The 22,898-nt window shown below is 45.4% G+C and overlaps 3 protein-coding genes across 4 annotated transcripts in view; 1 reads left to right on the top strand and 2 right to left on the bottom strand.

The window, feature by feature from the left end:
* Positions 1-410: 410 nt before the first annotated feature.
* Positions 411-6,364, bottom strand: LOC101781839 (glutamate receptor 2.9). 2 transcript variants are annotated; one of them, XM_022824714.1, is made up of 4 exons: positions 6,017-6,364; positions 3,286-4,574; positions 1,858-2,565; positions 411-1,201 (listed from the first exon to the last, which is right to left on the bottom strand). In XM_022824714.1, the coding sequence occupies exons 1-4, from the start codon at positions 6,345-6,347 to the stop codon at positions 650-652; spliced, it is 2,880 nt and encodes a 959-aa protein (XP_022680449.1). In that variant the 5' UTR covers positions 6,348-6,364; the 3' UTR covers positions 411-649. The 2 variants fall into 2 exon arrangements, with proteins under 2 accessions (XP_022680449.1, XP_022680450.1); XM_022824715.1 differs by lacking the exon at positions 6,017-6,364 and adding an exon at positions 4,998-5,177.
* Positions 6,365-9,807: 3,443 nt separating this feature from the next.
* On the top strand, positions 9,808-16,164 carry LOC101781433 (glutamate receptor 2.4). Its single transcript, XM_022824674.1, has 5 exons — positions 9,808-10,159; positions 12,151-13,493; positions 13,987-14,302; positions 14,837-15,240; positions 15,428-16,164. The coding sequence occupies exons 1-5, from the start codon at positions 9,829-9,831 to the stop codon at positions 15,953-15,955; spliced, it is 2,922 nt and encodes a 973-aa protein (XP_022680409.1). The 5' UTR covers positions 9,808-9,828; the 3' UTR covers positions 15,956-16,164.
* Positions 16,165-20,001: 3,837 nt separating this feature from the next.
* The window catches only part of LOC101781032 (glutamate receptor 2.8), a 6,330-nt gene continuing 3,433 nt past the window's right edge, over positions 20,002-22,898 (bottom strand). Inside the window, exons 3-5 of the mRNA XM_004959414.3 lie at positions 21,466-21,778; positions 20,988-21,382; positions 20,002-20,885 (exon numbers count right to left, since the gene is read on the bottom strand). Of these exons, the coding sequence (XP_004959471.1) occupies positions 20,250-20,885; positions 20,988-21,382; positions 21,466-21,778 (1,344 nt within the window). The 3' untranslated portion in view covers positions 20,002-20,249. The remainder of the gene's footprint in view (positions 20,886-20,987; positions 21,383-21,465; positions 21,779-22,898) is intronic.

The following is a 22,898-nucleotide window of genomic DNA, read 5'->3' as shown; positions in this document are numbered from 1 at the left end:
TTGTAAATGCTAATGGGATACATATGAATCTGGCTACGCATATACACTGATTTCCTCCAGAAATTCAGGATCAGAAACATCGACTTAGTATGCAGTAGTCTGCAGTGAATAAAACCCGGTTGCCTACTTGTGTACATGCAAGCAGGAAGATATGTTTGGTTAGGCGTTTATCAGATGCAACTTATGAACAATCAAGAAGCTTTAGTTCAGATGCAATATTCCACCAATTATTCAAGGGCGACGAAGAGGTAGACTGGAAAGTTAGTTGATTGGTACTGAATTTAATGTTCTGGTAAATTTTCATGATAGATGATTTGTGATAGCACTTGGAAATAGCAACAGTAAGTGGTACATTGCAATAGGAAGTGTTTACGAAGTTTGGTAAAATTCAGGATATAAGAAAAAATAAATTAGACGAACTCATCAGATAGGTTCCTCTCATATGCCTTTCAATAATGAATGTACTATGCTGAATTTTCTACTTAACTATTGATGAAAACAATCAGCAGTACAGGTTAATACATCTGTATTAATGATGAAACTAAAAGCAGACTATACATCTGTGCATCAAATGAATCAATTACACTGAACAGTATGCGATGACCATAGAGTCCTTTGGTGCTTCGCAATGGCAAGAGATAAAAGAATACTACTCCATTACCCCCTCAGAATGCATGTACGCAAATGATGGTGGACCAGGATCTTGATTTGAAACTTCCCTACCTGGTGTTCCTTCTCCTTCTGCTGGGCTTCCCGAATCAGTGTCTGAATCAAAGTTCTCGATGATGTGATTAGACATGCCCCATGGGCTCTCAACTGTAGGATCAATGTTAGCAATTCTGGTCTCATCTTTATCCGGAGTATTGGAGATATTGTCATGCTCATGAAAAATCTTGAAGAGAATGGCAAGCAATGCACGCCATGAACCCTGACTGCAGGCACTGATCAAATGACTCCGATTATTATAAAGCGTTATGCCAACATGCAGAACAAGAGCCAGCAATGAAGATGCCCCTGTGATCATGAACAGCCCAAGGAAGCTGTGCAGTGTAAGGCTACTTGAAGTTTGGGAGTCAAGTTTGTCTGGGCACATTGTATCACGGTACAACTCTTTCTCCAGTTCAGCCATTGTGTCGTTTGACGCCAATTCCAGTATTCCCCTTGAAATTTCAGGTGCGAGTGGAGAACCTTGAGGGAATGCCTGTAGAAATAGTATAGAAATGAGAAACGTAATGTCAATAACACAGTGCTACAAAATGATAAGATAATTTATTAATCATTTCTAGAAGCCCTGTGTGTCAGTGAGCCAGTTATATTTAACATTTGCACAAACCCTGCATGATGATGGGGAACAATTATATTAATCATAATTTTCAATTACAGTGGCCAATATAACAACAAACATTGCACAAAATTAGGAACAAACTGCATGACAATCTCCATATGAATGGTTGAGTTTTTTTTTTTACTTTGGTTCACCAAACCTATTACAACCCTCACGATTATGGGGAAGAGACCCCTCCTCCTTTATCTGGGCTTGGGACAGCTATGTTGAAACAACATAGGCGGAGTTATTTAATTTGGCAGAGTAAAATTATTAATGTTATTTAATACTTCTAGAAGCATGCAATCATTCAATAATATGATCATGATCTTGAATTTTTCAATCCCACCAGAAAACAAATCTGATCATCCATCTCATCCTTAGCTGGGCAGTTTTACATCTAAAAGATCCAGGAATCCAAAGACCACAATAATTGATATCATGGCACCAAATTTATAAAATCATGATCTAGTAATATAGCAGAGTTCTGCAACCTAGCTGTACTGAAAAACAAAAGTATAAAAGTCACTTACATAACCAAATCCATCGAATTTGTAAGTTGGCCCAACCATAGTGTAGTTGTGGCAATACTTGGAGAGAAACAATTTGAGGTATGGTATTTCATCAACAATGACGGCAACTCTTCCAGTTGTTAAGGCATCGTTGTACTCCTCAGGAGAGTTGAATGGGATCAGTTTTGATTCATTAATTTTCAACCGTTTCAAAAGCCCAGGCATGAAAGAATCGGCGAGGTAGCCAACATAATCCCCTCGCCTGATAACTTCATCTAAATTGGCGACTGTTGGCTGAAGCTGTTCTACCGTGAGAATTGAGCTTAAGCTTGCAGTATAACTCTGCTGCAATATTAGCACCACGAAAAGCCAAACTACTACTGCAATCCTTGATAAGTTGTTCACAATACTCTCCCTATGAGCAAATACAAGTGTTGAGAAGGAGAAGTAGAAGGTAGATCCAATTTGACTGGTTGGTGGTCCTCTGAATTCATGATTTGTTCTGTGCTCCATAAACCAAACTATAAAACCTGTGAAGACAAAGAAGGCCCCAGCTCCTAACCATAGACCAGCTGACAAAGGCTTGAGGAATGTCCATGCAGTCTTCTGTCTCTGGTCCCTAACTGGAACCAGCATGCGTACGCCTGACTCGGTATAAGGAAGAGTGAAGTCCACATATAAAGAACGGTTGGCTAGAATTGTTATATCACCAACTACTGCATCAAATTCCTGCCAGCAAATCACATAAAACTGGTTGAGAAACTTTAGATAGAGGCTACGAATGTCTACCACTTTGTACATATTTATACGAGTAGAACAAAATATTAGGAATAATATTTACACAAAAGCATTTGACTATGACTTAAGAGGGGGTAACAAATCCTTTTAAGAATTGAATGGAGGAGGAACTATGTTCTTTTGGTGACAGGAGTTTGTAACCAAGTTAATAAAGTTGATTTAATTAATAAAAGAGATACTGCCTTCTATTTGCAGTATTTAGATAAATCACCACTTAGAGTGTTGCAGTTAGCTGACAATATACATTCCTAAAAGAGAAATACACATGCTGAAAAGTTACCAATCAGATTATTGCACAAAAGCAGGAATATGGCCCAGTGCAAAACGAAAATTGTAAGTGACAATGAATACTGATCTTTTGTGTGGATTATGCATATTCATAGTAGAGAAATATAGAATTAAAAAGTGCATAGACTTAGTTAAGTTTATAATCTTACATATTTGCATGACTGATAATCAATAAAAAGTAATCACATCCTACCAGTTCTATGTACTCGAGAAGATCATAAAGGACAGAATTTTGCAGATGATTCTGGATAATTACTAATCAACTAATTAATTTGTATCATTGGCTAGTTTGAGCACCAAGTTTAACTCCTCTGGCTTGATCATGTCAAGAGCAAAATGGAACAGAGCAAGGTTCAAACATACATTAAGATAAACTTTGTAGACAAGTGAGTCATAGGTTCCATTGCTTTCTCCGTTACCATCTCCAAACTCTTCATAGTGAATGGGTACTTCATAAGGTAATGCACGAATAACTTCCTCAAACACACGGACACAGAACCCGGTGGCTTTACCATTTGCAAATTGAATAAAATTGCTAAACCCAGGTTTAAAAGGTACTCCTATTTTGAGTGTTTTATTTGCAGGCAATAGCCATCCTCTTGGTGCCTTGTCACTGCCACCTGGCCATATAATGTTGTAAAGATCAACCCTCTTTTTCAGATTTCCGGATATGTTCAATCCTGGAGTCCAAAAACCAACTACTTTTCTGTCCTCATCAACTGCATTTATTATCCTGTAAGTTGTTGATAACAATTTCCAGTCCTGAATATGGAATGTCCCAGTCATGCCAATGAAACTAGTCTTCAACAATGCACCATGCAATTTCTCGGCAGCCTTGGAAGTACTAAGTCTGTCAAAGTCGGTGGATCCATTGTTTGTTTCAGACACCATGATGTCTGAACTCACATATCCAGCCTTCTCTGCAGCTAATGCTAATGCCCATACAGTATCATATGCATACAGACCAGAAAGTATAGGCCCATTCAGTTTTGTGCCTGGATTTTCCCTTTTGTATTTCCGATGCCATCTCTGTTTAAAATCTTGAAGTCTCTCAGTGTCTTCAACATAAGGTTCAACCCCAACAACACCATTCATCACATCAAGTGCAGGAGAACCAATTACGTCAAAAATATCTGTCAAACCATATGCTGTAATCCATACAAAGCCTTGGCCCATCATCCCCTCATCCTTGGCAAACCGGAAAAACTTAAGGGCTAACTGGTATGACATGCGCACAACAAATACACTGGTCCAATTGCCTTTTAAACTTGAGATAGCTCCCTTTATCTCATCATCTCCAGCTGAAGAATGGATCTTGCACCTGTACGAAACACGAGTACCAACATGTCTCAGGGCATCAACAAGATCAGGGATGAATCTAGTGTTGGTACCATCATCCTCGATGACAGGAACGACTTCCCTCCAATTGAATTTCTGGACGAGCGAGGCGATAGCTTCTGCTTGAGAAGAATCATTCCATGCCATCCGGATGAAGTATGGGGTCTGACTGGGCGACCAGGATGGGCTATCTGCAGAAAACGAAATGATTGGAACCGATGACTTGTTCCCAAGCTCTGCAAGAAATTTGGCTTGAGTTGATGTCTGTGGCCCCACGATTGCTTGTACACGAACATTTTTTAGTAGATCGACACCTGCAGTGTTTCCCAAACATATGTAAGCAACGGTACTGAAAAGAGTTCAGCGGCGCTCAATCATTCTACGTTAACACGAAAATTTTCGGTTTCAAACCTGCAGCAGATGCAGGGATTCTAAGACTAGGTAGCAAACGATAAGCTTCAGAAACAGAATACAGTGCGGGCTCTTGTTTTGGGGGAGAAAACAAGATTCAAAGCACACAACTTCTGTCTTATCCTAACTGAAAGCGGGGGTGGACAGCGTTCGCAACCTATGTATTGGCCAGTGTAAGTTTCAGGCGTCCATGGGAAAGGCCCGATTTGCATACTATACAGTGGCGGCATCTTCGCAGCATGGATGGATCTCAGGATATGGCATTGCAAGGTTTCGGTGATTCAGTTATCGCTACAAAGTACAAACAAAACGCGGGCACGGGATACCTTCTCCTTATGACGCGGAGCGGAGCTCGGTGGCGCGGCAATTGGAGGGGAAGGAGCCGACGAGGAGGGCAAGGTCGGTAGGGCCCCGGCGGCGCGGGAGGCTGCGAAAGTGCCGCCACCGGAGGACGCCGTCCGCAGGTGCGCGCACGCTGCACTGCACGCAGGGGGGGCGGTTCAGGAATCCGGCTGTGAGAAGTGGGAAACTGGGAACAGAGAAGCCGTGGTGGTGTGGGATGTGGGCTCAAATTCACTGGGCTGTCACGTTGGGCCGACATCGTGGCACGTTTAGATTTGGGCCTTCCCGCCTTAGGCTCGCACAGTTGCACTAAGCGTTGTTTGTCGAAAGGCCGACAGTTATTCATTATTTTTCTTAATCAAATTATTTCAAATAGTCAAACTCTCTATTAGTATAATTGAGGCAATCTCCAATGCTTATTCGTCAAATGGCCCACGATACTTTTATTTGATTGTTCAAAGATAAATATTTTTTTCCTCTCAAGAAATGTCCAAATTAGATTGAAAAATCTTCATCCGTCCACTTCGTAAGAAATTGTGAAGGATAGAAATTACCCTAGACCATTTGAAAAGAACACTCAGTAAATCTTTGGTATCACGTAGGGAGATAGAGACGCTGGCGCATGGCGTATTGTGAGCTCCATTCGCGTAGCCTAACAAGCTCAGGCGCATTGCGCAAGCTCAAACTCGGGTCGTGAAGGTGGACAAGCTCCCGTTCAGGTTCAACCTTCCTCTGCTCGCCTTGGTACCCGAACCGTGCATGCTCGGATCGGCCTTCGGTTAAGAAGCAGAACAGGGATTTTAGCTCTAGGATGCTAGATTAGATGGATCAGAGGATCGGAGCCAAAAAGAAAAAGAAAAAGAAAACCCCTCCGCAAATCGCTCCATTGCCTACAACACACATGCATGCAAGTTTGGGTGCGACGCACGCGCTTAAATTGCCAAGCCTAGTAACGAGATGTGATCGCGCAAGTAAGCTGCGAGAGCTAGCTCGCCGGACTTACCTGCCGACGCGGCGTCGACGGCGCTCGGTCCGGTGTCCCTGAGGTGCAGCCTGACCCTGGTGCTGTAGCTGGCGTACCGCGCGTCGGCGTAGAAGTCCTCGAGCGCCAGCTCCATGCACGCCCAGCTGACGTTCCCCAGCCATGTCGTCCGGTCCAGGATCACCCCGACGTCCACCCGCCGCCTCCCTCCCGCCGCCTGCCCCTCTCCCCGCTCGGCGCCGACGACGAGGCAGAGGAGGAGGACAGCGAGGAGGAGGCGAGACGAGGGACGACGACGGGGCGAGCGGGCACCCGCCACTACCGGCTGTTGAGCCGCCGCTCCAGCTTTCATGGATGATTGATGCCTAAAGGAGAAAGCGATTCCCTTTTGCTCGATCCAGTGACTGACGATGGCTAAAGGAGAAAGCGCCGTACCAGGCTACCAGGAGACGACTAGTAGCTGCCCGGGCTCGCACGGGGCACGGCGGCTGGCTTGCATGCGGTGCCGCGCCGCGCCATACCGAGAGGTCGCCGTCATCGCGCGCGCGCTGAACCGGCCGGGTGGCGCATTGCCGCGAAATTCTACACAGCCATACCCATACAGCGCTGCTCGTGCCGTGGGAGGATGCATGCATGTACAGACTACAGAGGCACAGAGCGATCGGTCCTTCTGCGCGCGGCGCAATGCAAGCCACCGGGTAATTTCGTGTCCGCACGGCGTGACCACCCGGCGTCGGGCCGGGCGAGAAAACTTCAAGCCGGCCGTGGCTGTGGCGCCGCGTGTAGTTCGACAGGCGGACAGCGTGAGCGGGCAGAGAGGAGGCGAGGAATCTGGAATCGGGTGCTGTGGTTGAGGTCAAAGTCGTCGAGCGAGCTTCGTCCGCCCGGTAGCTGGATTATTTGAAAACCCGGCCCGGTGGTCCTCGCGAAGGAACACCGGCCGCACTGGGAGATCGCCGGGGGCGTCGTTGCTTCACGTCTCTGCACTGACGCGGTCAAGCTGGAACTGAATTTAAAACGGCAAGCAACTTATAATCTTCTGCGGCGCGCGGCTGGAGAAGTAGAGATCGATCGATCTCCTGCGAATTAAAAACGGCAGGCAACTTACAAGCTAGAATGAACCCGACAGCGACGTCGATCGTTTACCCAGAGGATTAAGCATGGGAGCGAGTTTTCCTGGTGAGCGATTTGTCACACATTTCTGGATTAAACATGCAGCTAATGGGGAATTTGTGGACGTACGCAGTGCGGCGACGAGCCTCTCCATTGATGATGGCGCAGCAGGCTGAGCGCGACGCCCCCACCGGATATTGGTTGATTTTTCTTTCTTCCACGCGGCCGGCCGTCTGGGAGTCGGAGGGGCCGGCGGCGACTTTAGCTTTGACTTGTAGGCTTGTAGCCTGTAGGGCGGTCCAGGTCCTGCTAGTATTTTCATGAGGTTGTAAATATCAATATATACAGGACTAATATGACAAATAGAGTGTAATGACATTTTTAGATAGAGAGGTGTATTTATTCCAACTCAAAATAACGGTGCTGTTAAAGTTGAGTTGCCTGATATTTTGATAGTAATAGGCTAATATTTTGATAAAACATTTATTTGATATTGTAGATATTAATATATTGTTTTTATAAACTTAGTCAAAATTAGATAAATTTGACTTTGGACAAAATTGAAACGATCTACAAGTGCATGGCTAGATGACGGCTCTACATTGGCAAAATTTTGAATCCTTCTCACGCAGATGCACTCGAAAATCTTGTTAAACCTCATGATCTAGATGAAAGCTTTGGTGTAGAAACCTCAGAGGAATCCATCAACCCCATCTCATGTGGGCTTGGGCATCCAAATTGAGGCTCAGGAAGAGCCCCCGATCACATGTGAACCGACGAGTTCAATGGTTTTTGAGCCTTTTGAGGCTCACCTTCCTCATCTTCCTTCCTATATTGTTGAGTTCCAAGTCAAGTTCAAATCCAAAATGCCTAAAATAGACCATTTTACCTTTTATTTTCTATGAAATATCAGTTTAGTCCAAAACACAAGATATAATAGAATTGGCGGCATATTATTGTATAAATATGATCAATAATGCCACTAAAATGAATAGCAAAATGTGTACATACAGTACGTCCACAATTGGACATTGCGATAGTATAGAAAAGGGTTGTGCAGTCGAGTGAATTGGGCTTCTTTGTAGGAACCTTTAAACCACTGCCATGGGAGACCCTCACATTTGGACCCACATGGCCTCACATTTGGACCCACATGGCATTGACTCAATGGTAGAGAATTCAAAAGTAGAGGATCTCGTTCCTCTTTGTACTCTTGGGCTTTATATGGTGGTTGGATCAATAAGAATGTTGGCGGTATATTTATTGGAAGATAATATAGGAAAACTCGAAAATGTTTTTTAAGAAAAACCCCGGTAAATAGGATTTTCCTTTTTACCCTTTATTTCCACCCCTAAAGCAAAAAGCCCCGAAAGACTTGAAATTAGCCACACATGGGCCGTGTAGGGAGGCTAAAGTCTTGTCCAGTTTATGGGCCTAAACATGTTTGAGCCGGAACAACCAGAGGGCAGGCCCACGAGACCGCCCGGAACGACAACCTGTTTATGGGACTCTGACTCTGTCAAACAGCGCTAGAACATGGGAGCGACTAAGGGGGTGTTTGGGAGCACTCCGCTCCACGAAAAACTGCTCCACTTCACCAGCTTCACACTTTCCTAGCTCCACTCCAACGCCGGCTGCCGCCTGGCGCAGGAGCCCCCCCGCCGGCCGCAGGCTCCTGTCGGAGGCCCCCCCGCCGGCAGCAGCCCCCCGTCGCCGGCCGCAGGGCCCGCCGCCAGCCACCCGGAGACCCTCCCCACCGGTCGCAGGGCGCCGGCCGTAGCCCCCGGCCGCCGGCCGCAGGCCCCCGTCGCTGGCCGCAGGACCTGTCGCCGGCCTTCGCGCCGCTCCGCCGACGGCCCGCCGCCGGCATTCGCCCCCGTCCGCCGAAGCCCCTCCGCCGGCCGCCAGTTCGCCTCGCCGCCGAAGATCCCCCGCCGGCCTTCGCGCCCGTCCGCCGAAGCCCCTCCGCCGGCCGCCAGTTCGCCCGTCCGCCGAAGCCCCTCCGCCGGTGAGCTGCTTGCTTGCTCCTGCGAGGCGACGGGAGCGCCGGGGCAAGGAAAAAAAAAGAGGAGGGAACGGTGTGTCGTGGTTGCCGGGCAGCCTTTCTGAGGAAGAAGGAGATGGGGATGGAGAGAATGACAAGTGGGACCTAAATTGGGGGTAACAATGGCAATCCACACTGAAAATTGATTTTTTTGGAGCTGAGAGCACCCATCTAGCCAAACACCCCATTTTATTCTGGAGTTCTGGAGTGGAGCTGACTCCACCTGGAGTTCTGGAGTGGAGCAGCTCCATCCAGAGCTGGAGCCATGCCAAACAGAGCCTAATGCTAGATCATTCCACATGACATCGGCTCAAGCAATGATTGAGTGACGCCGGCCTAATCTTTCCGAAGCGACAGCGTCAGTGCATTTATTAACGAAGTTGCACCTCCTATATCCTAATTCCTAGATTCCAAATCGTACCATTATGGCAACAATCCAACAACACTTGAGCACTAAATTAGGCAAGGATCACATGGTCGTGCAGAGATCATCGGCCTGCATAACCATGTGTTCGATCACCAGGTCAACTAACCGCAACCTTCCCACTTGGCTACAGTCTAATCCGAGAGCGCTGCTAGCACGAGGCCACGAGCTATGTAAAGGCAGCAACCAAAAGGCAAAGAAGGCCACGCATCCAATCCAAGCTCTTCGTCAGTCGTCACTAGCTGGATATCGATGTACCCTGGAGGAATGAGGATGATAAGCCGCAGAAGTAATGGCGCCGTCGTCCCGGTGCTCGTGGTGCTGTCCTCGTGGCTCTTATACGTGCTTCTCTACGTGATGAGCCACGAATCCAAGCTCGGGGAGGCTCAGAGCTCGGGCACGCCTTCGAGGGCCGTGCAGGTCGGGGCGCTGCTCGACCTCGGGACGGCCGGCGGGAAGGCGACCATGGCGACCATCTCCCTCGCGCTCGAGGACTTCTACGCCTCGCAGCCGGGATCCACCACCACGGTGGCGCTGCACGTCGCGGACTGCGAGGACGACGAGATCACCGCGACTTCGGCTGGTACATATAGATTTCACCAAATTTCTTCTCCGATCCTTACGCTAGCTCTCTGTCGATTAATCATGCACGGACTACGCATCGATGTATTCGCAAGCGTGGTGTTAGTGTTACTACTGTCACAAACTTTCTTTCTGTGCACGGAGAGGGACCCTCTCAGGTACGGGCACGCACACAAACGTGTGGGGCTGTGGGCCTGGCATCGCAAGTCAACGTAGTATGTAGAGGATCCTCTGTGATTATTGACTTACCGGTTCATGATAAATGCCATTGAAGACGATAATCTTACCGGTTTATGATTATTGACTCAATGAGCTAGCTTCTGAAACTCACTCCCTCAAATGATTGAACACGAAGTCGCTCTTGGAGTTTGTCTAACTGAACAACATGGAATATCTAAAAAAGGATGTGCATTTAATAAGTTTGCAAATTGATGAGAGATAGCAAAGGGCCAAATAACTAGTTTAGCTTAAACAATTATTGTGTTAATAAAAAAAGACCCTTGATATTAGATTTTTTTTTGTCCAAACATAGCTACGTTTGGTGCCAACGATATACGAAACTTATGTTTTGTTGGTCAGAGACTTGTCCAACAAATTTTCCTTGTAATTTCAAATGGAGGGAGTATCTTGTGCAAATACAACTTCCTTCTCTCTTTTATTTAACTAACATGGCATACTTAATTTTGCTAAGATTAACTTCAGACCAATAATTACTCTATTAGTACATACTTTTTGTGGCACAAATGTGATGCATTTATATTCATACTTTTGCGTCACATTAATGGAATTTTCATAGTGTAATTATTGGTCAAAGCCTTATCCACAAAATGAAAAAATGGAGGGGGTATTCATTAACCTTCAATCTTGGAAAGAATTAAATAGAGTGCATATCTTAGAACAAATTGGAAGCCTAGATCCCAGTCACTATTAGAATGATGTGTTGGGATGAGCATATATAGTCTAGATGTTGGAAAACAAATACTTAAGTTTTAAATATTTCTAATGTGTTTGTTCAAGAAGAATCTTCACATGCCATTTATGACAAATTCAAACACCTCTGAATATATGGAGGTCGTAACAGTTACAATAGTTTGTCTGTTTTGATTTAAATACCACTGATTTTAACTGAAGCAACAGCTAGAGCAACTGAGATATATTCTTGAAATTGACACACTTTTTAATAAGGATGCTATATTACATTTTTTAAAGGAATGCTAGAAAGTGCTCAACAATTCAATACATGCCCAGATGCAAAGACATTTTGTTCCTCCTCTAAGAAGTTTTGTTCCACCAAAACAAAACCAATGTTCCAGTTAAATAATTCTTGTCAACCAAGATAGGGGGTACAAAAAATTGTTCTTAGTTTGCATGATTTATTCCAACATACAAATTTTTTTATTTCACATAAAGAAACTTTCATTCCAGTTGAACAATTCTTCTCGAGGGGGGTTGTTCGCCACGAACTATCCTAACGACTATGAGTACCTCCAAAAGACAACCACCAGATCGTGAGATTGACGAAGTCACTATTGGCACCTCGCTATAGCCTACCACTGGAAAAATAGCATTGACTAATTTTTGGAATAGATCCAAGAAAATACTAACACCAGTGTTCTGCTGAGAATTCGAACTCGGATGGACATGTTACAAACCTTACCTAGTGAGCTACGTTCAATTTTCAAATGCACCCTAAAGTCGACCACCAAGAAATCATATCTAATGGACATCCTATATATCTTCACGACGGGACAACGTCAGGATTTGTGTGAAATGAGATGACGAGTTGGAGGATGGGTTGAAAATATTGAATTTAGTTTCAATATAATTGGAAAATATTTAACAATAAATATTAATTTGGTTTAAAAATTATTGAATCAGGTTACAGAAAATGTTATGTGTACATTACAGGTGGTTTAACAAATTTACACATCAAATTTCAAAGCATGCTTGAATAACATCCTCATCCCACGTTTTTTTTCTTTCATATTGCAGCAATAGACCTGCTAAAGAACTTCAAAGTTCAAGCAATCATTGGCCCAAAGACATCAACACAGGCGAGGTTCATGATTGGCATCGGCAACAAGACAAATGTTCCCATCTTGTCATATTCGGCTACTAGTCCTTACTTGTCAGCTAAGCACTCCAAGTACTTCGTTCGCACTGCCCTGGATGATTCCTCCCAGGTCCCAGCAATTGCTTCTCTGGTTCAACTCTTCAACTGGCACCAAGTCGTACCCATATACGAGGACTCTGACTTCGGTAGAGGCATTATACCACACCTTGTGGATGCTCTCCAAGATATTGATGCGCACATCCCATACCGAAGCGTCATCCCTTCAGTTCCTACTGAGGATCAGATAAAGGCGGAGCTAAACAAGCTCAAGACTATGCAGACACGAGTCTTTGTCGTGCATATGTCATCTGATATTGCCGCACGCCTATTTGTCCTTGCTCATGATGCTGAGATGCTTACTGATGGTTATGCTTGGATTGTGACTGATAGTGTAGGAAACATGTTTAGCTCCTTCGATCAGAGAACGATCAATTCAATGCAGGGAGTTCTTGGCGTGAGGCCTTATGTGCCACCATCGGACAAGCTTATCAACTTCCCTCCTTGGTTTGTTGCACGGTACCGACAACAGAACCCTGGTGCACCTGACCCAGCAAATCCAAACGTGTTCCATCTGTGGGCTTATGACACTGCATGGGCAATCGCAACAGCTCTAAGGAAGGTTGGTCCCCTTACACTAGGCTTTCAAATGCCATCACCACAAAACAGCAACAGCTCAAATGATCTGAGTATGCTGGGTGTGTCACAAGATGGACCAGGTCTTATTAACGCCATTAGAGCCACTAGGTTCCAGGGCATATCAGGTGATTTTGTTCTTGCCGATGGTCAGCTGCAGGCATCAGTATTTGAGATATTTAATGTGATTGGCAATTCATATCAAAATGCTGGGTTCTGGACACCAAAGTTTGGCCTAAGTAAGAACCTCATTGTATCTTCTGGTCCAAGTCGTACTGTTGGATTGAATATGGTGCTTTGGCCTGGTGGTTCAGTACAACCTCCTAGAGGTTGGGAGTGGCCGGTGGCTGGAAAGAAGTTGCAGATTGCTGTGCCAGTAAAGCCATCTGTCAACCCATTTGTGAATGTTAAGAAGAATGTGGCTACTGGAAAGTTTGACGTGACTGGATATTGCATAGATATCTTTGAAGCTGTCATGCGAGAGATGCCATATGCTGTCCCCTATGAGTATGTACCTGTTGTGGACCCTAACATAGCCACCAACATAACCCTGTCATACAGTGAGATATGTTATCAGGTTTCCCTGAAGGTAAGCTCATTCTTAATATCATTATTGGAATTTGTAAGATTCTCTTCTATTTGTTTTCCCTATGATCAAAACTTTTCTAAAATCATGATATTTATATGTGTAGACTTTTTTCAAAATAACACTATTTAGGGAAGTATGTTGTTGCTATCTCTGATGTACAGTACATAACCAATTTCATTTATAAATGATATAATAGAAGACATTATAGCATGACGGAGTTTGTCTTGACGTGAAACCATAGAACCATAAATATGCCTTTACTTTAAGCATAACATGGTAACTTAGTTATGGGCAGGCGAAAAAATGGGGAAAGGGGTGAGAGGACCATTTTCTTGACTCAATAGGCTGGGTGTGCATTCGGAAGTTGAGATTCGAGAGCTCAACTATTGATTTATTCTGTCAGTTATTGATACTTAGGGTTCTCTTTTGTTATCTCCCTAATATTTTTACTTAGACAAGTGTTTGATTCAATTCCTCATTTTTTGTGGAACAGAAATATAATGCGATGGTTGGGGACACCACAATAATCATAAATCGCTCCAAGTTAGTTGACTTTACTTTACCTTACACTGAATCGGGGGTGCAGATGGTCGTAACCATGAGGGAGAACTGGAGCAAGAGCTTGTGGGTTTTTCTGAAGCCTATCGAACCAATCCTATGGGCAGCCTTCTTGGCTGTTTTTGTGATTACAGGTTTTACCATATGGTTTGTTGAGCACAATGGAAGCAGATATTTTGGTGGGCGCCCTTGGAATCAGTTTGTCAACATTGCTTATTTCAGCTTCCAGGCACTTCTTGCTGTTCCAAGGGGTGAGCTAAAAGGAATTGATAAAAGAGAGCTTATTTCGTTCTACGATATCTAGAGATGAACACAGATTTGTTGGGTTCACACTTAACTTCTAGTAAACAACCTTCCAATAGGTTCACGAAAATGCAATGGAACAAAAATAAGAACTATAGCTATCACTTTAGCTCAATTTAAAATTTTGTTCCTGCATTTTAGCTAACATATATGATGGTATCAATTTATACAATTTATATTTTTTTTTTGCAATGTTAGACATGGATGCAAAGTTTACTTTACATTTTGCCTAAAAAAATTTACTTTACTTGACAACTTTCACTAAATTGCCTTCACTTGGTTTATTGCAAAATTATTTGATAAAATTGTCATTCTTATTTTACTGGCTTTTGTAGTTCATTTTCTGCCAAAACCTGCACATAGATCTTAGGAAAATAATTTAATGAAAATCTTGGCGAGATTTGGTAGGGCATTCTGCTTGCCAACCAAACACAGACCCTTAAGACTTTGGCTTGACAAGTTGGTGGTATATATTTTTGCAGACCCAAAATTGAAGAAATGGCTATCGAAATTTGCGCTCATAAACTTCCTGTTGCTGGTTTGGTTGTTGGAGAAACTCTATAGTGCAAGTTTGACTTCCATGATGACAGTACGACAACTCCAACCAACAGTTGCCGACTTGAATCAGCTTATTAGTAATGGAGAATATATTGGTTACCAAAGTGGGTCTTTTGTGAAAGATCTCTTGAAGAGCCTTAATGTGGATGAGCGTAAAATTAGAAGCTACCGAACCGATCAGTATGCTGAGGCACTGATGAAAGGGAGTTGGAACGGTGGTGTTGCAGCAGTAGTTGATGAGATACCGTACCTCAAGTTGTTTATGTCCAAGCATTGCAGGAACCACAGTATCATTGGTCGTGTTTACAAGACTGGTGGATTCGGCTTTGTAAGTTAATAATTTATTGTGCATTCATTGGAAATGTTTTTGTCTTGACTACAGCGTGATGGCTAGATGCTTATTACCACGTCGCTGATGCTGGTCAGCAAGCAGTTCAAGTTTCCTGTACATCACATCTCTACAGGTTTCACATTTTTATCAGTTATCTAATTCACATGGTTTTGACTACTGTCAGGTCTTCCCTAAGGGCTCTCCGCTTGTTGCTGATGTGTCCCGGGCTATACTAAAGGTGACAGAAGGGGATGAGATTGTGGGCATTGAGAGGAAGTGGTTGGGACTGGACAAGGTGACCTGCAACAGCATGACGAACGCCCTTGAGATGGGCTCTGTTGTTACCTGGAGCAGTTTAAAAGGAGTGTTCTTTATAACCTTTGGTCTATGGGGTATTGCGGGCATCATTTACATAGTCATTAAGTTTTGGCCATGGAGGCAAACAGAAAGCACAGTCCAGGAAGCCATCGCTGAACTTGTTCTTGAGCACTCCAATGGCGATGAGCAGGATGATACGATATGGCCAATTGAAAGAAATAGCCATCTAGTATTTCACCTACGTGGCCATCCACCACAAGCACAAGTAGCAGGACCTCAAGGAGATCCAGCTGAACCACCACCAGCACAGGTAGCAGGGCCACTGCAAGCACCGGTAGCAGGACCTCAAGGAGAACCAGCAGGACCAGGAGGGCACCAGGAGCAACGAAATTGAAGCTGAATCAAGAGCATGGTGGGCACCAAGAGCAACGAAATTGAAGCTGAACAACGAAATGAACATGGGCATACTTTTCTCAACAATTGTGTTCTTTTTCTCTGTGTTTGTGAAGTGTTAGTATCTGTTACTTCATTTGTTTTTTTGGGCAAGTCGCTTCATTCAACTTGTCTGTCTTGGACATGTAATTTTCTAAAATAATTTGCAAAAGCTGTTATGGTAATCTTTCCCTTTTGTGAATACGGATGTCATGGAAATCAATTCTAGAAATATAAAAAACTAGAGCAAAAACATAACCTTCCTTTATGTGAGCTAAATTTACCAAGCGGCAGTAAATGTTAAGAGCTCGGATCTGAACCTTTTTTGTCAGTGAGCTCGGCAGGTGCTATGCCGTTTCATTATAGTAGAAAACAAGTGGTATGTAGTACTATGTACAATGCTCTTAGGCATCATATAACTAAAAGGAAAGCAAATAAATAAAAAATGATAGGGTCATAACTTAATTTCCAGTACGGTTCCCTGTCCGACAAACACGGTTTCTGACAGGGAACAATGAGCTATTCTGAAGTCTCCATTGCTAACTTGTAGTTTCACGAAAAAGACCTTCGTGGCAACGTCTTGTACAAACAATGGTAGCCTAGAGGTGGCGGGCATGACACGCCCCACCTACACCCTAACTCACGACTTATTTTCCTTCCTTCCTCACGTTGCCATCCCTCCCTCCCTAACCCCATCGGCTACCTCGACCGCTGATCCAATTGTCATCAGCAACCTACAGCCGGTAGGGGTGGGATAACCTATGACCAAAAACTGAATTGAAATACCCAAAACCAAAACCAAAATGACCGAAACCGAGAATTTTGGTCATCAGTTTAGTTCCAGATTTTAAGTAACCAAATTTTGCTCAGTTAATTCGATATGTTCTTGGGTGAGAAGTTTACAATGCATAGCTTACTTCATCTTAACATACACTCCCTTCATTTCAAATTGTAAGTCACTTTAGGTTTTCTAACTATGTATCTAGACAAAATATATATCTAGATGTGTAGCAAAACCTATGAACCTACAAAATCCAAAATGACCTAGAATTTGGAACGGAGGGAGTAAAAAGGACGACCTCCAGCTAGCTACAAGCATATAAACAGTAATAGTATCCTTAAGTTCTTACAATTAATATACCTATGTTATTAAGACAATTTTTCATGAATCAGGAGAGGCGTGACCTCGTACTGTATATATTTTTATATTTTAAATGGAGGGAAAGAATACATAGTAGCAGAACTAAGAAACAAAGAAAGAGATAAAGAAAATTAATAGAATTACACAAAGTTGTCTTGCCATAAGTCAATAGCAAGCTGGTATTTGGTCTTAGCCCTGTGTAATAACAGGCCAAACTCTCTGATGAAGATCCCTCTGTAGTGAGCAACTATAGGTTGATGAATGTTTCTGAAGGTGTTATCATTCCTTAGCTTGTTGCCAATATACTGCAGCTAATGAGGATAATAATTTCTATAAAGAATAGAACTTGTAGCTATGTCCTGAAAGAGCTTATAATATATTGGGACTTGCATAATAAGTACTGCACAACAAGATCATGTAAAGGAACAATTAAGAAACAAGTACTCCACTGTTTCCTCTGCATTGTCTAGACATAGAACACAATCATAGGTGGGTAGGGCCATGCTCTTGTACTGAGCATGTCCTTCAATAGCAGCAAAAAAAAAGACTATATGCTTATGTTGGCAGCAAGATTTCCATACCCACTGGTAGATCGGGTGGATTGGTAAGTGACCTATCAGGCACTTATAAGCTTTGCTAGAGGTATATAGAGGCGATCCCCAGATGTAAGTCCAGATGTCCTGGTCATGAACCAAATCAATTCCTTCCAAATCTTGATGTGACTAGGCATCTTATCATTTCTATAGTATTTTCCCCTACCAAATTTACCCAAGGAATATCCTATTTGTTATAAAATTTGTACAGATCTTCATTAGCAATGCTTCATTTTGAACTTTGAGGTTGAGCACCCCGACACCCTTCTTTAGGCCTACAAACCACGGGCCAGGCTGCTTTTGGGGCTGTCCTTGCATTAATATCTACCCTTTCCATATAGACAATGCTTTCTGTATTTGTCCACTTGTTCAAAATTACCGTTGTATGCAATTTAAAGGTGCACATGAAGAAAGCAATCTGCCAGCCTGAGAAATTAAAGGAACATGGATGTACGCACAAGCCTTTGCTCACATGTAATTATCAAAGGTAGGAAATCCTCTTGGCTTCGTGAGTCCAAGTGGTAGTCCTAAATATGTGAAGGGTAAGGACCTTAGCAGCCGGGAACGTGAAACATGGTCCTGTTCCTTGTGCCAAGAACGTCATTCTAGGAACGATTACGTTTCAGGAACGGGAACAATTAGTGTAAATTTTTTTCATAAGTGTCATATCACGTTCCTCATTCTAGATCCCATCATTCTGGGAACATGGCTGCTAAGGTAAGGATCCCTTAGCACAACCACAGGTGTTTGCTAGCACATCAAACTGGCTTGCTGTAATATTAATGGGTACCATCATTGATTTTGAGTAGTTGACTCTCAGACCTCTTGAATCAGCATAGGTGTTGAGGAGATGCTTTAAACCTACTAATTGTGGTCCATTGTCTTCCATGACTATTAGAGTGTCATCTGCATACTGATTGATTGGGAAATGTGTTAATATATGTGTGTTAGGGGATGGGGATATTTAGGTCTTGTTTGGCATGGCTCTAACTCCAAACTCCAGCCTGGAGTTGAGTGGAGCTAGCTAAATACCCCAACTCCACCAATTTGTGGAGTAGCCCAACTCAATGGAGTTTTTGGAGCTCTAGTTCATTTCTTTGGAGCACCTCTTTTGCAACTCCACGTATCTCAAATATGAACCTAAACATGGAGTTAGTGGGTAATTACCCGCCACTGCCACTGGTTACATAAAAAGTGGTTCGTTTTGTTTCTGTTCTATCCATCCTTCCGTCCCAGCCTCCCGAATCTCTTTCCCCCTTGACACCACAGTCTCCCCGTGTCACCACCCCTCTCTCCTGTGGCACTGCCATCGCCATCTCCCCATGCCGGCGTGCCGCTCCCCTCTCCCCCATGGCACCGTCGTCACCTCGTGTCGCGAGAAGGCTTGATGTCGCCGCTGCATTGCACCTCCCCATCTCCATGCCTGTCCAGAGTTGCCGCCCCCATTTCCCCCCCACCGGGCTCCATGCTACTGCCTCTTGGTGGGCTCTTCCCCGCCACTGCCGCCTCATCCACCGGCCAGGAGCAGCGAGAGTCGCCATCCCACGCTCTCCCCTCTTCCTCCCATCTCCCTGGCGCCCCCCATATGCCTTGCCTCCCATCTCACCGGAAGCGGTTGGACGGGGCTCGCCGTGCCGCGCCTCCTCTCGCGCATCTGCCTACCCCATCCCGCATGGCCGCCACGGCCTATGCCGCCGCTGGCCCAGCCGTTGCCCCATCGCATGCGCCACCGAGCATGGCGCTTCCTCATCCTGCGCACCTGCCATGCTTCCTTATCCTGCGCGGCTGTTGCGGCCCCGCTCCACCGACGGCCCCCGACCTGCGTCGCTCATGCTCCTTTGGCCTCTTGAGGAAGAAGATAGGGTATGAGAAGATAATAGTTGGGACCATGAATTGGGGGTAAAAATGGCAATCCATCCAAAAAATTCCTTTTTTTAGCTGGAGGTACTTATCTAGCCAAACATCCCATCTTGATAGTCCTAACTCCACTTAGAACTAGCTCCAGCTGGAGTTTGGAGCTGGAGTAGAAAATTATGGAGTTGGAGTCATGCCAAACAGGGCCTTAGGAGCCCCGGTGTCCTTGCATCATTAAGAATGGATTGGAGAAGGTCTGTTGCCAAAACAAAGTAGAGGGGATGGAGGGTCCATTTGCCTAACATCTTTTTTGCAATAGAAAACTTTTCCCTCCACTCCATTCAACGAGACAACTACCAGAGTTTAGTATTGTGCTAATCCAAGACAATCATTTCGCACCAAAGCCTTTGTGATGCAATATTTGTAGGATGACATTATGCTCAATCTTATCGAAAGCTTTTTTTAATCCAAATTAAGGATGACACATTTTTTTCTTGGATTGATGACAGAGATGCAAGTATTCAAATTGCCGGGCCAAGCAGTCAAAATGTTGACGTCAGCATCGACAATCCCCTCGAAAACACGTGTCATCGATTGATCGATCGGCTGTTAACTTGCTATTCGTTTCCTTGCAAGCGCAGTCAGAGAAGTTTCGAAATGGCCGTTGATCAGTTACCGGCCTGGTGCCCTGCGCCGATCTGATCACTGATGCCGTCAGGATCCGGAGCTACGTCCACCTCCTCCGCCTGGCCGCCAGCAGCCAGCTCGACCTCCCCTGTTGCTGCAGGCGCTGGGCTCGGCGTACCCAACGACCACTCACTCATGTCGTAGGTGTGGTTCGACACGCTGAGCGGGCTGCCGGCCGCAGTGTGCGCGACGCCTGCCGGCGAAGCACCCGCGTCGTTAGCGCTCCGGCCGGCTACCGAGCCGCCGCCGCCGTCTTTGGTCCTGAACGTGTGGGACGAGAGGTCCTTGTTGTCGAAGCGTTTCAGGAACATCCGGAACCTGTCCTTCCAGGGCAAGTGGGACGCCGACGCGAGCTCCTGAATCCATCGCCGTTGGACCACGAGGAAGGTAGCGAGGTGGACGACGCAGCAGAGGAGCGAGGTGGCGCCAGTGATGAGGAACAGGCCCCAGAAGCTGCTGAAGCTGAGGCTGTCCGACGTGAACTGGCTGCCCTGCGCGGCGCATCCCTCGGCGTCGCCGAACCACTTGCTCTCGATCGCGCTCATCTCGTCGCTCTCCGTCAGGTTCAGGATCGCCCGCGACAGATCCGCCACGTACGGCGACCCCTTCGGGAACGCCTGCTCGCTCGTCCAGCATAATCGGATCAGTTACTGAAATGCTCTACACATGATGACAAGATTTGTAATGGCATCAGGGCATCAGGATCAGGGTGTGCTTACGAAGCCGAAGCCGCCGGTCTTGTTGGTCTGGGCGGTCTTGGTGAAGTTGTCGCAGTAGGCCTTGAGGAAGAGCCTGAGGTAGGGGGCCTCGTCGACGACCGCGCCGATGGTGCCATTGAGCAGCGCCTCGTGGAAGCTCTGCGTGGCTCTGTACGGCACGAGCCTGGACTGCGGGAAGCCCGACCTGGTCATGGACGCCCGCATGAAGGAGTTGTTCATGATGCCGACCCTGCCCGCGCCGTGCCACAGCGAGGCGTAGTCCCCGATCGCCGGCTCCAGCTGCGGCACCGTCAGCATCGACGTCAGGCTCGCTGTGTAGCTGGACTGCAGGATGAGCACCACGAACACCCACACCACCACCACGAACCGCGACAGGTTGCTCTTCAGCTCCTTATCTGCATTCCGACACGTTACCGATGTCCCTCGGTGCAAGAAACAGGGGAAGCATGCCATGGTGATGGTATGCAGAGGTTATTACTGTGTGCAAAGTAGAGGGTGGAGAAGCCGAAGTAGAGGAGGGTGCCGATCTGGTAGGAAGGGGGGCCACGGAACTCCCTGTTCACGCGGTGCTCCACGGCCCAGACGACGAAGCCGGTGAAGATGAGGAAGACGAAGCTGACGAGCCAGAGGTCGTAGCGGAGCGGCTTGAGGAAGACCCAGGCGCGGTTGCTGCGCTGGTCGCGCATCGGCACCACCATGGCGATCCCAGACGTCATGTACGGCAGCGTGAAGTCCACGTGCTGCGACCGGTTCGCCGTGATGGTGATGTCCGCCACCGCCGCGTCAAAGTCCTGCGGCACACTCACACACAACACAAGGGCGTGAGAGGCGGGCAAGTTGACCTCAAACTGTTCAAATCATATTGGTCCAGATCTTTTGGGCCTTGTTTTGTAGGCCAAGACCAACCTGATGCTTTTCCCAATAATGCAAATTGGGTACAAAGTTTTGGTCCATCGCATTTTATTCGTGACAGGACCAGATTTTGGGTTGACGAGGGAAATAAATACCTGAGCTCTTGTTTGGATATATAAACCATTCCCAGAACTAGATATAGTGTTGGCAAGGACCTATTTCTTAAAGAGTTCCCGGAGAAGGGTCAAATTGTGAAAAAAAAAAGTTACAAGTGCGAACCGTTAACCATAAATATTGCGAATTGGATCTGAACTCGTAAAGTAAAATTTATAGAATAATCCTAAAATAAAAGGCACTTGTATCGTATAGCACATATATACAGAACAGAAGTACTGGTACTGTACAATGTACATATAATTATGCACTGAAGTAAGTACTGTATAGCTCAAAAGAAAAACTGTGAAGTAAGTAGACCTGCTACGACTACTTACGAGTTACGATACAGAAGTTGCTAACTGAACCATTAGGTCTCACCAAACAATTAACCAGTACAGGACGTATCTGGCCTCGACCAGACAGGAACATGATCGATACTGATCTGATTCCGACCGTCGTACGTGTATTTTACGACAGATTCGGCAAGTTCCAGACTGCATCTGCGCATGGGTTCACACTTTCGGCAGCAGTCGTCACACAAGCTACGTGCGCTGGTGCGTCATGTATGTGCACGACTTGACAATGTGTGTTTGTTGGACAGGCAAAAGCTTGGTCAATTAATGCTTTCCAAGTCCATGGGTTACTACAGCCAAAACTTGTGTGATAAGGATCGTTGTCGTGGAATTGATGCATAACTGGCCAGTGCTAACTTTCCAGGTCAAAATATACGATCGACAGAGAAGTTTTAACTGAAATCTTCACACGATATAAATGTTGAACTGGCAGCAGCGGTTAATTTAGGCTTGGTTTGGTTCCCTGCTTATTTTTAAGCACCCGTCACATCAAATGTTTAGATACTAATTAGAAGTATTAAACGTAGACTATTTACAAAACCCATACATA

This window comes from Setaria italica, chromosome II (genome assembly GCF_000263155.2).
Source record: "Setaria italica strain Yugu1 chromosome II, Setaria_italica_v2.0, whole genome shotgun sequence".
NCBI lineage: Eukaryota > Viridiplantae > Streptophyta > Magnoliopsida > Poales > Poaceae > Setaria > Setaria italica.
This window is presented reverse-complemented; position numbering and strand designations above follow the sequence as displayed.

Coding starts and splice junctions, on each gene's coding strand:
- LOC101781839 (XM_022824714.1), bottom strand. CDS start 6,347: ATGAAAGCTGGAGCGGCGGCTCAACAGCCGGTAGTGGCGGGTGCCCGC. Junction 2,566..3,285: donor TCTACAAAGTTTATCTTAAT/GTATGTTTGAAC, acceptor ATTTGCTGGCAG/GAATTTGATGCAGTAGTTGG. Junction 1,202..1,857: donor AATTCGATGGATTTGGTTAT/GTAAGTGACTTT, acceptor CTATTTCTACAG/GCATTCCCTCAAGGTTCTCC.
- LOC101781433 (XM_022824674.1), top strand. CDS start 9,829: ATGTACCCTGGAGGAATGAGGATGATAAGCCGCAGAAGTAATGGCGCC. Junction 13,494..13,986: donor GTTATCAGGTTTCCCTGAAG/GTAAGCTCATTC, acceptor TTTGTGGAACAG/AAATATAATGCGATGGTTGG. Junction 14,303..14,836: donor ACTTCTTGCTGTTCCAAGGG/GTGAGCTAAAAG, acceptor ATATTTTTGCAG/ACCCAAAATTGAAGAAATGG.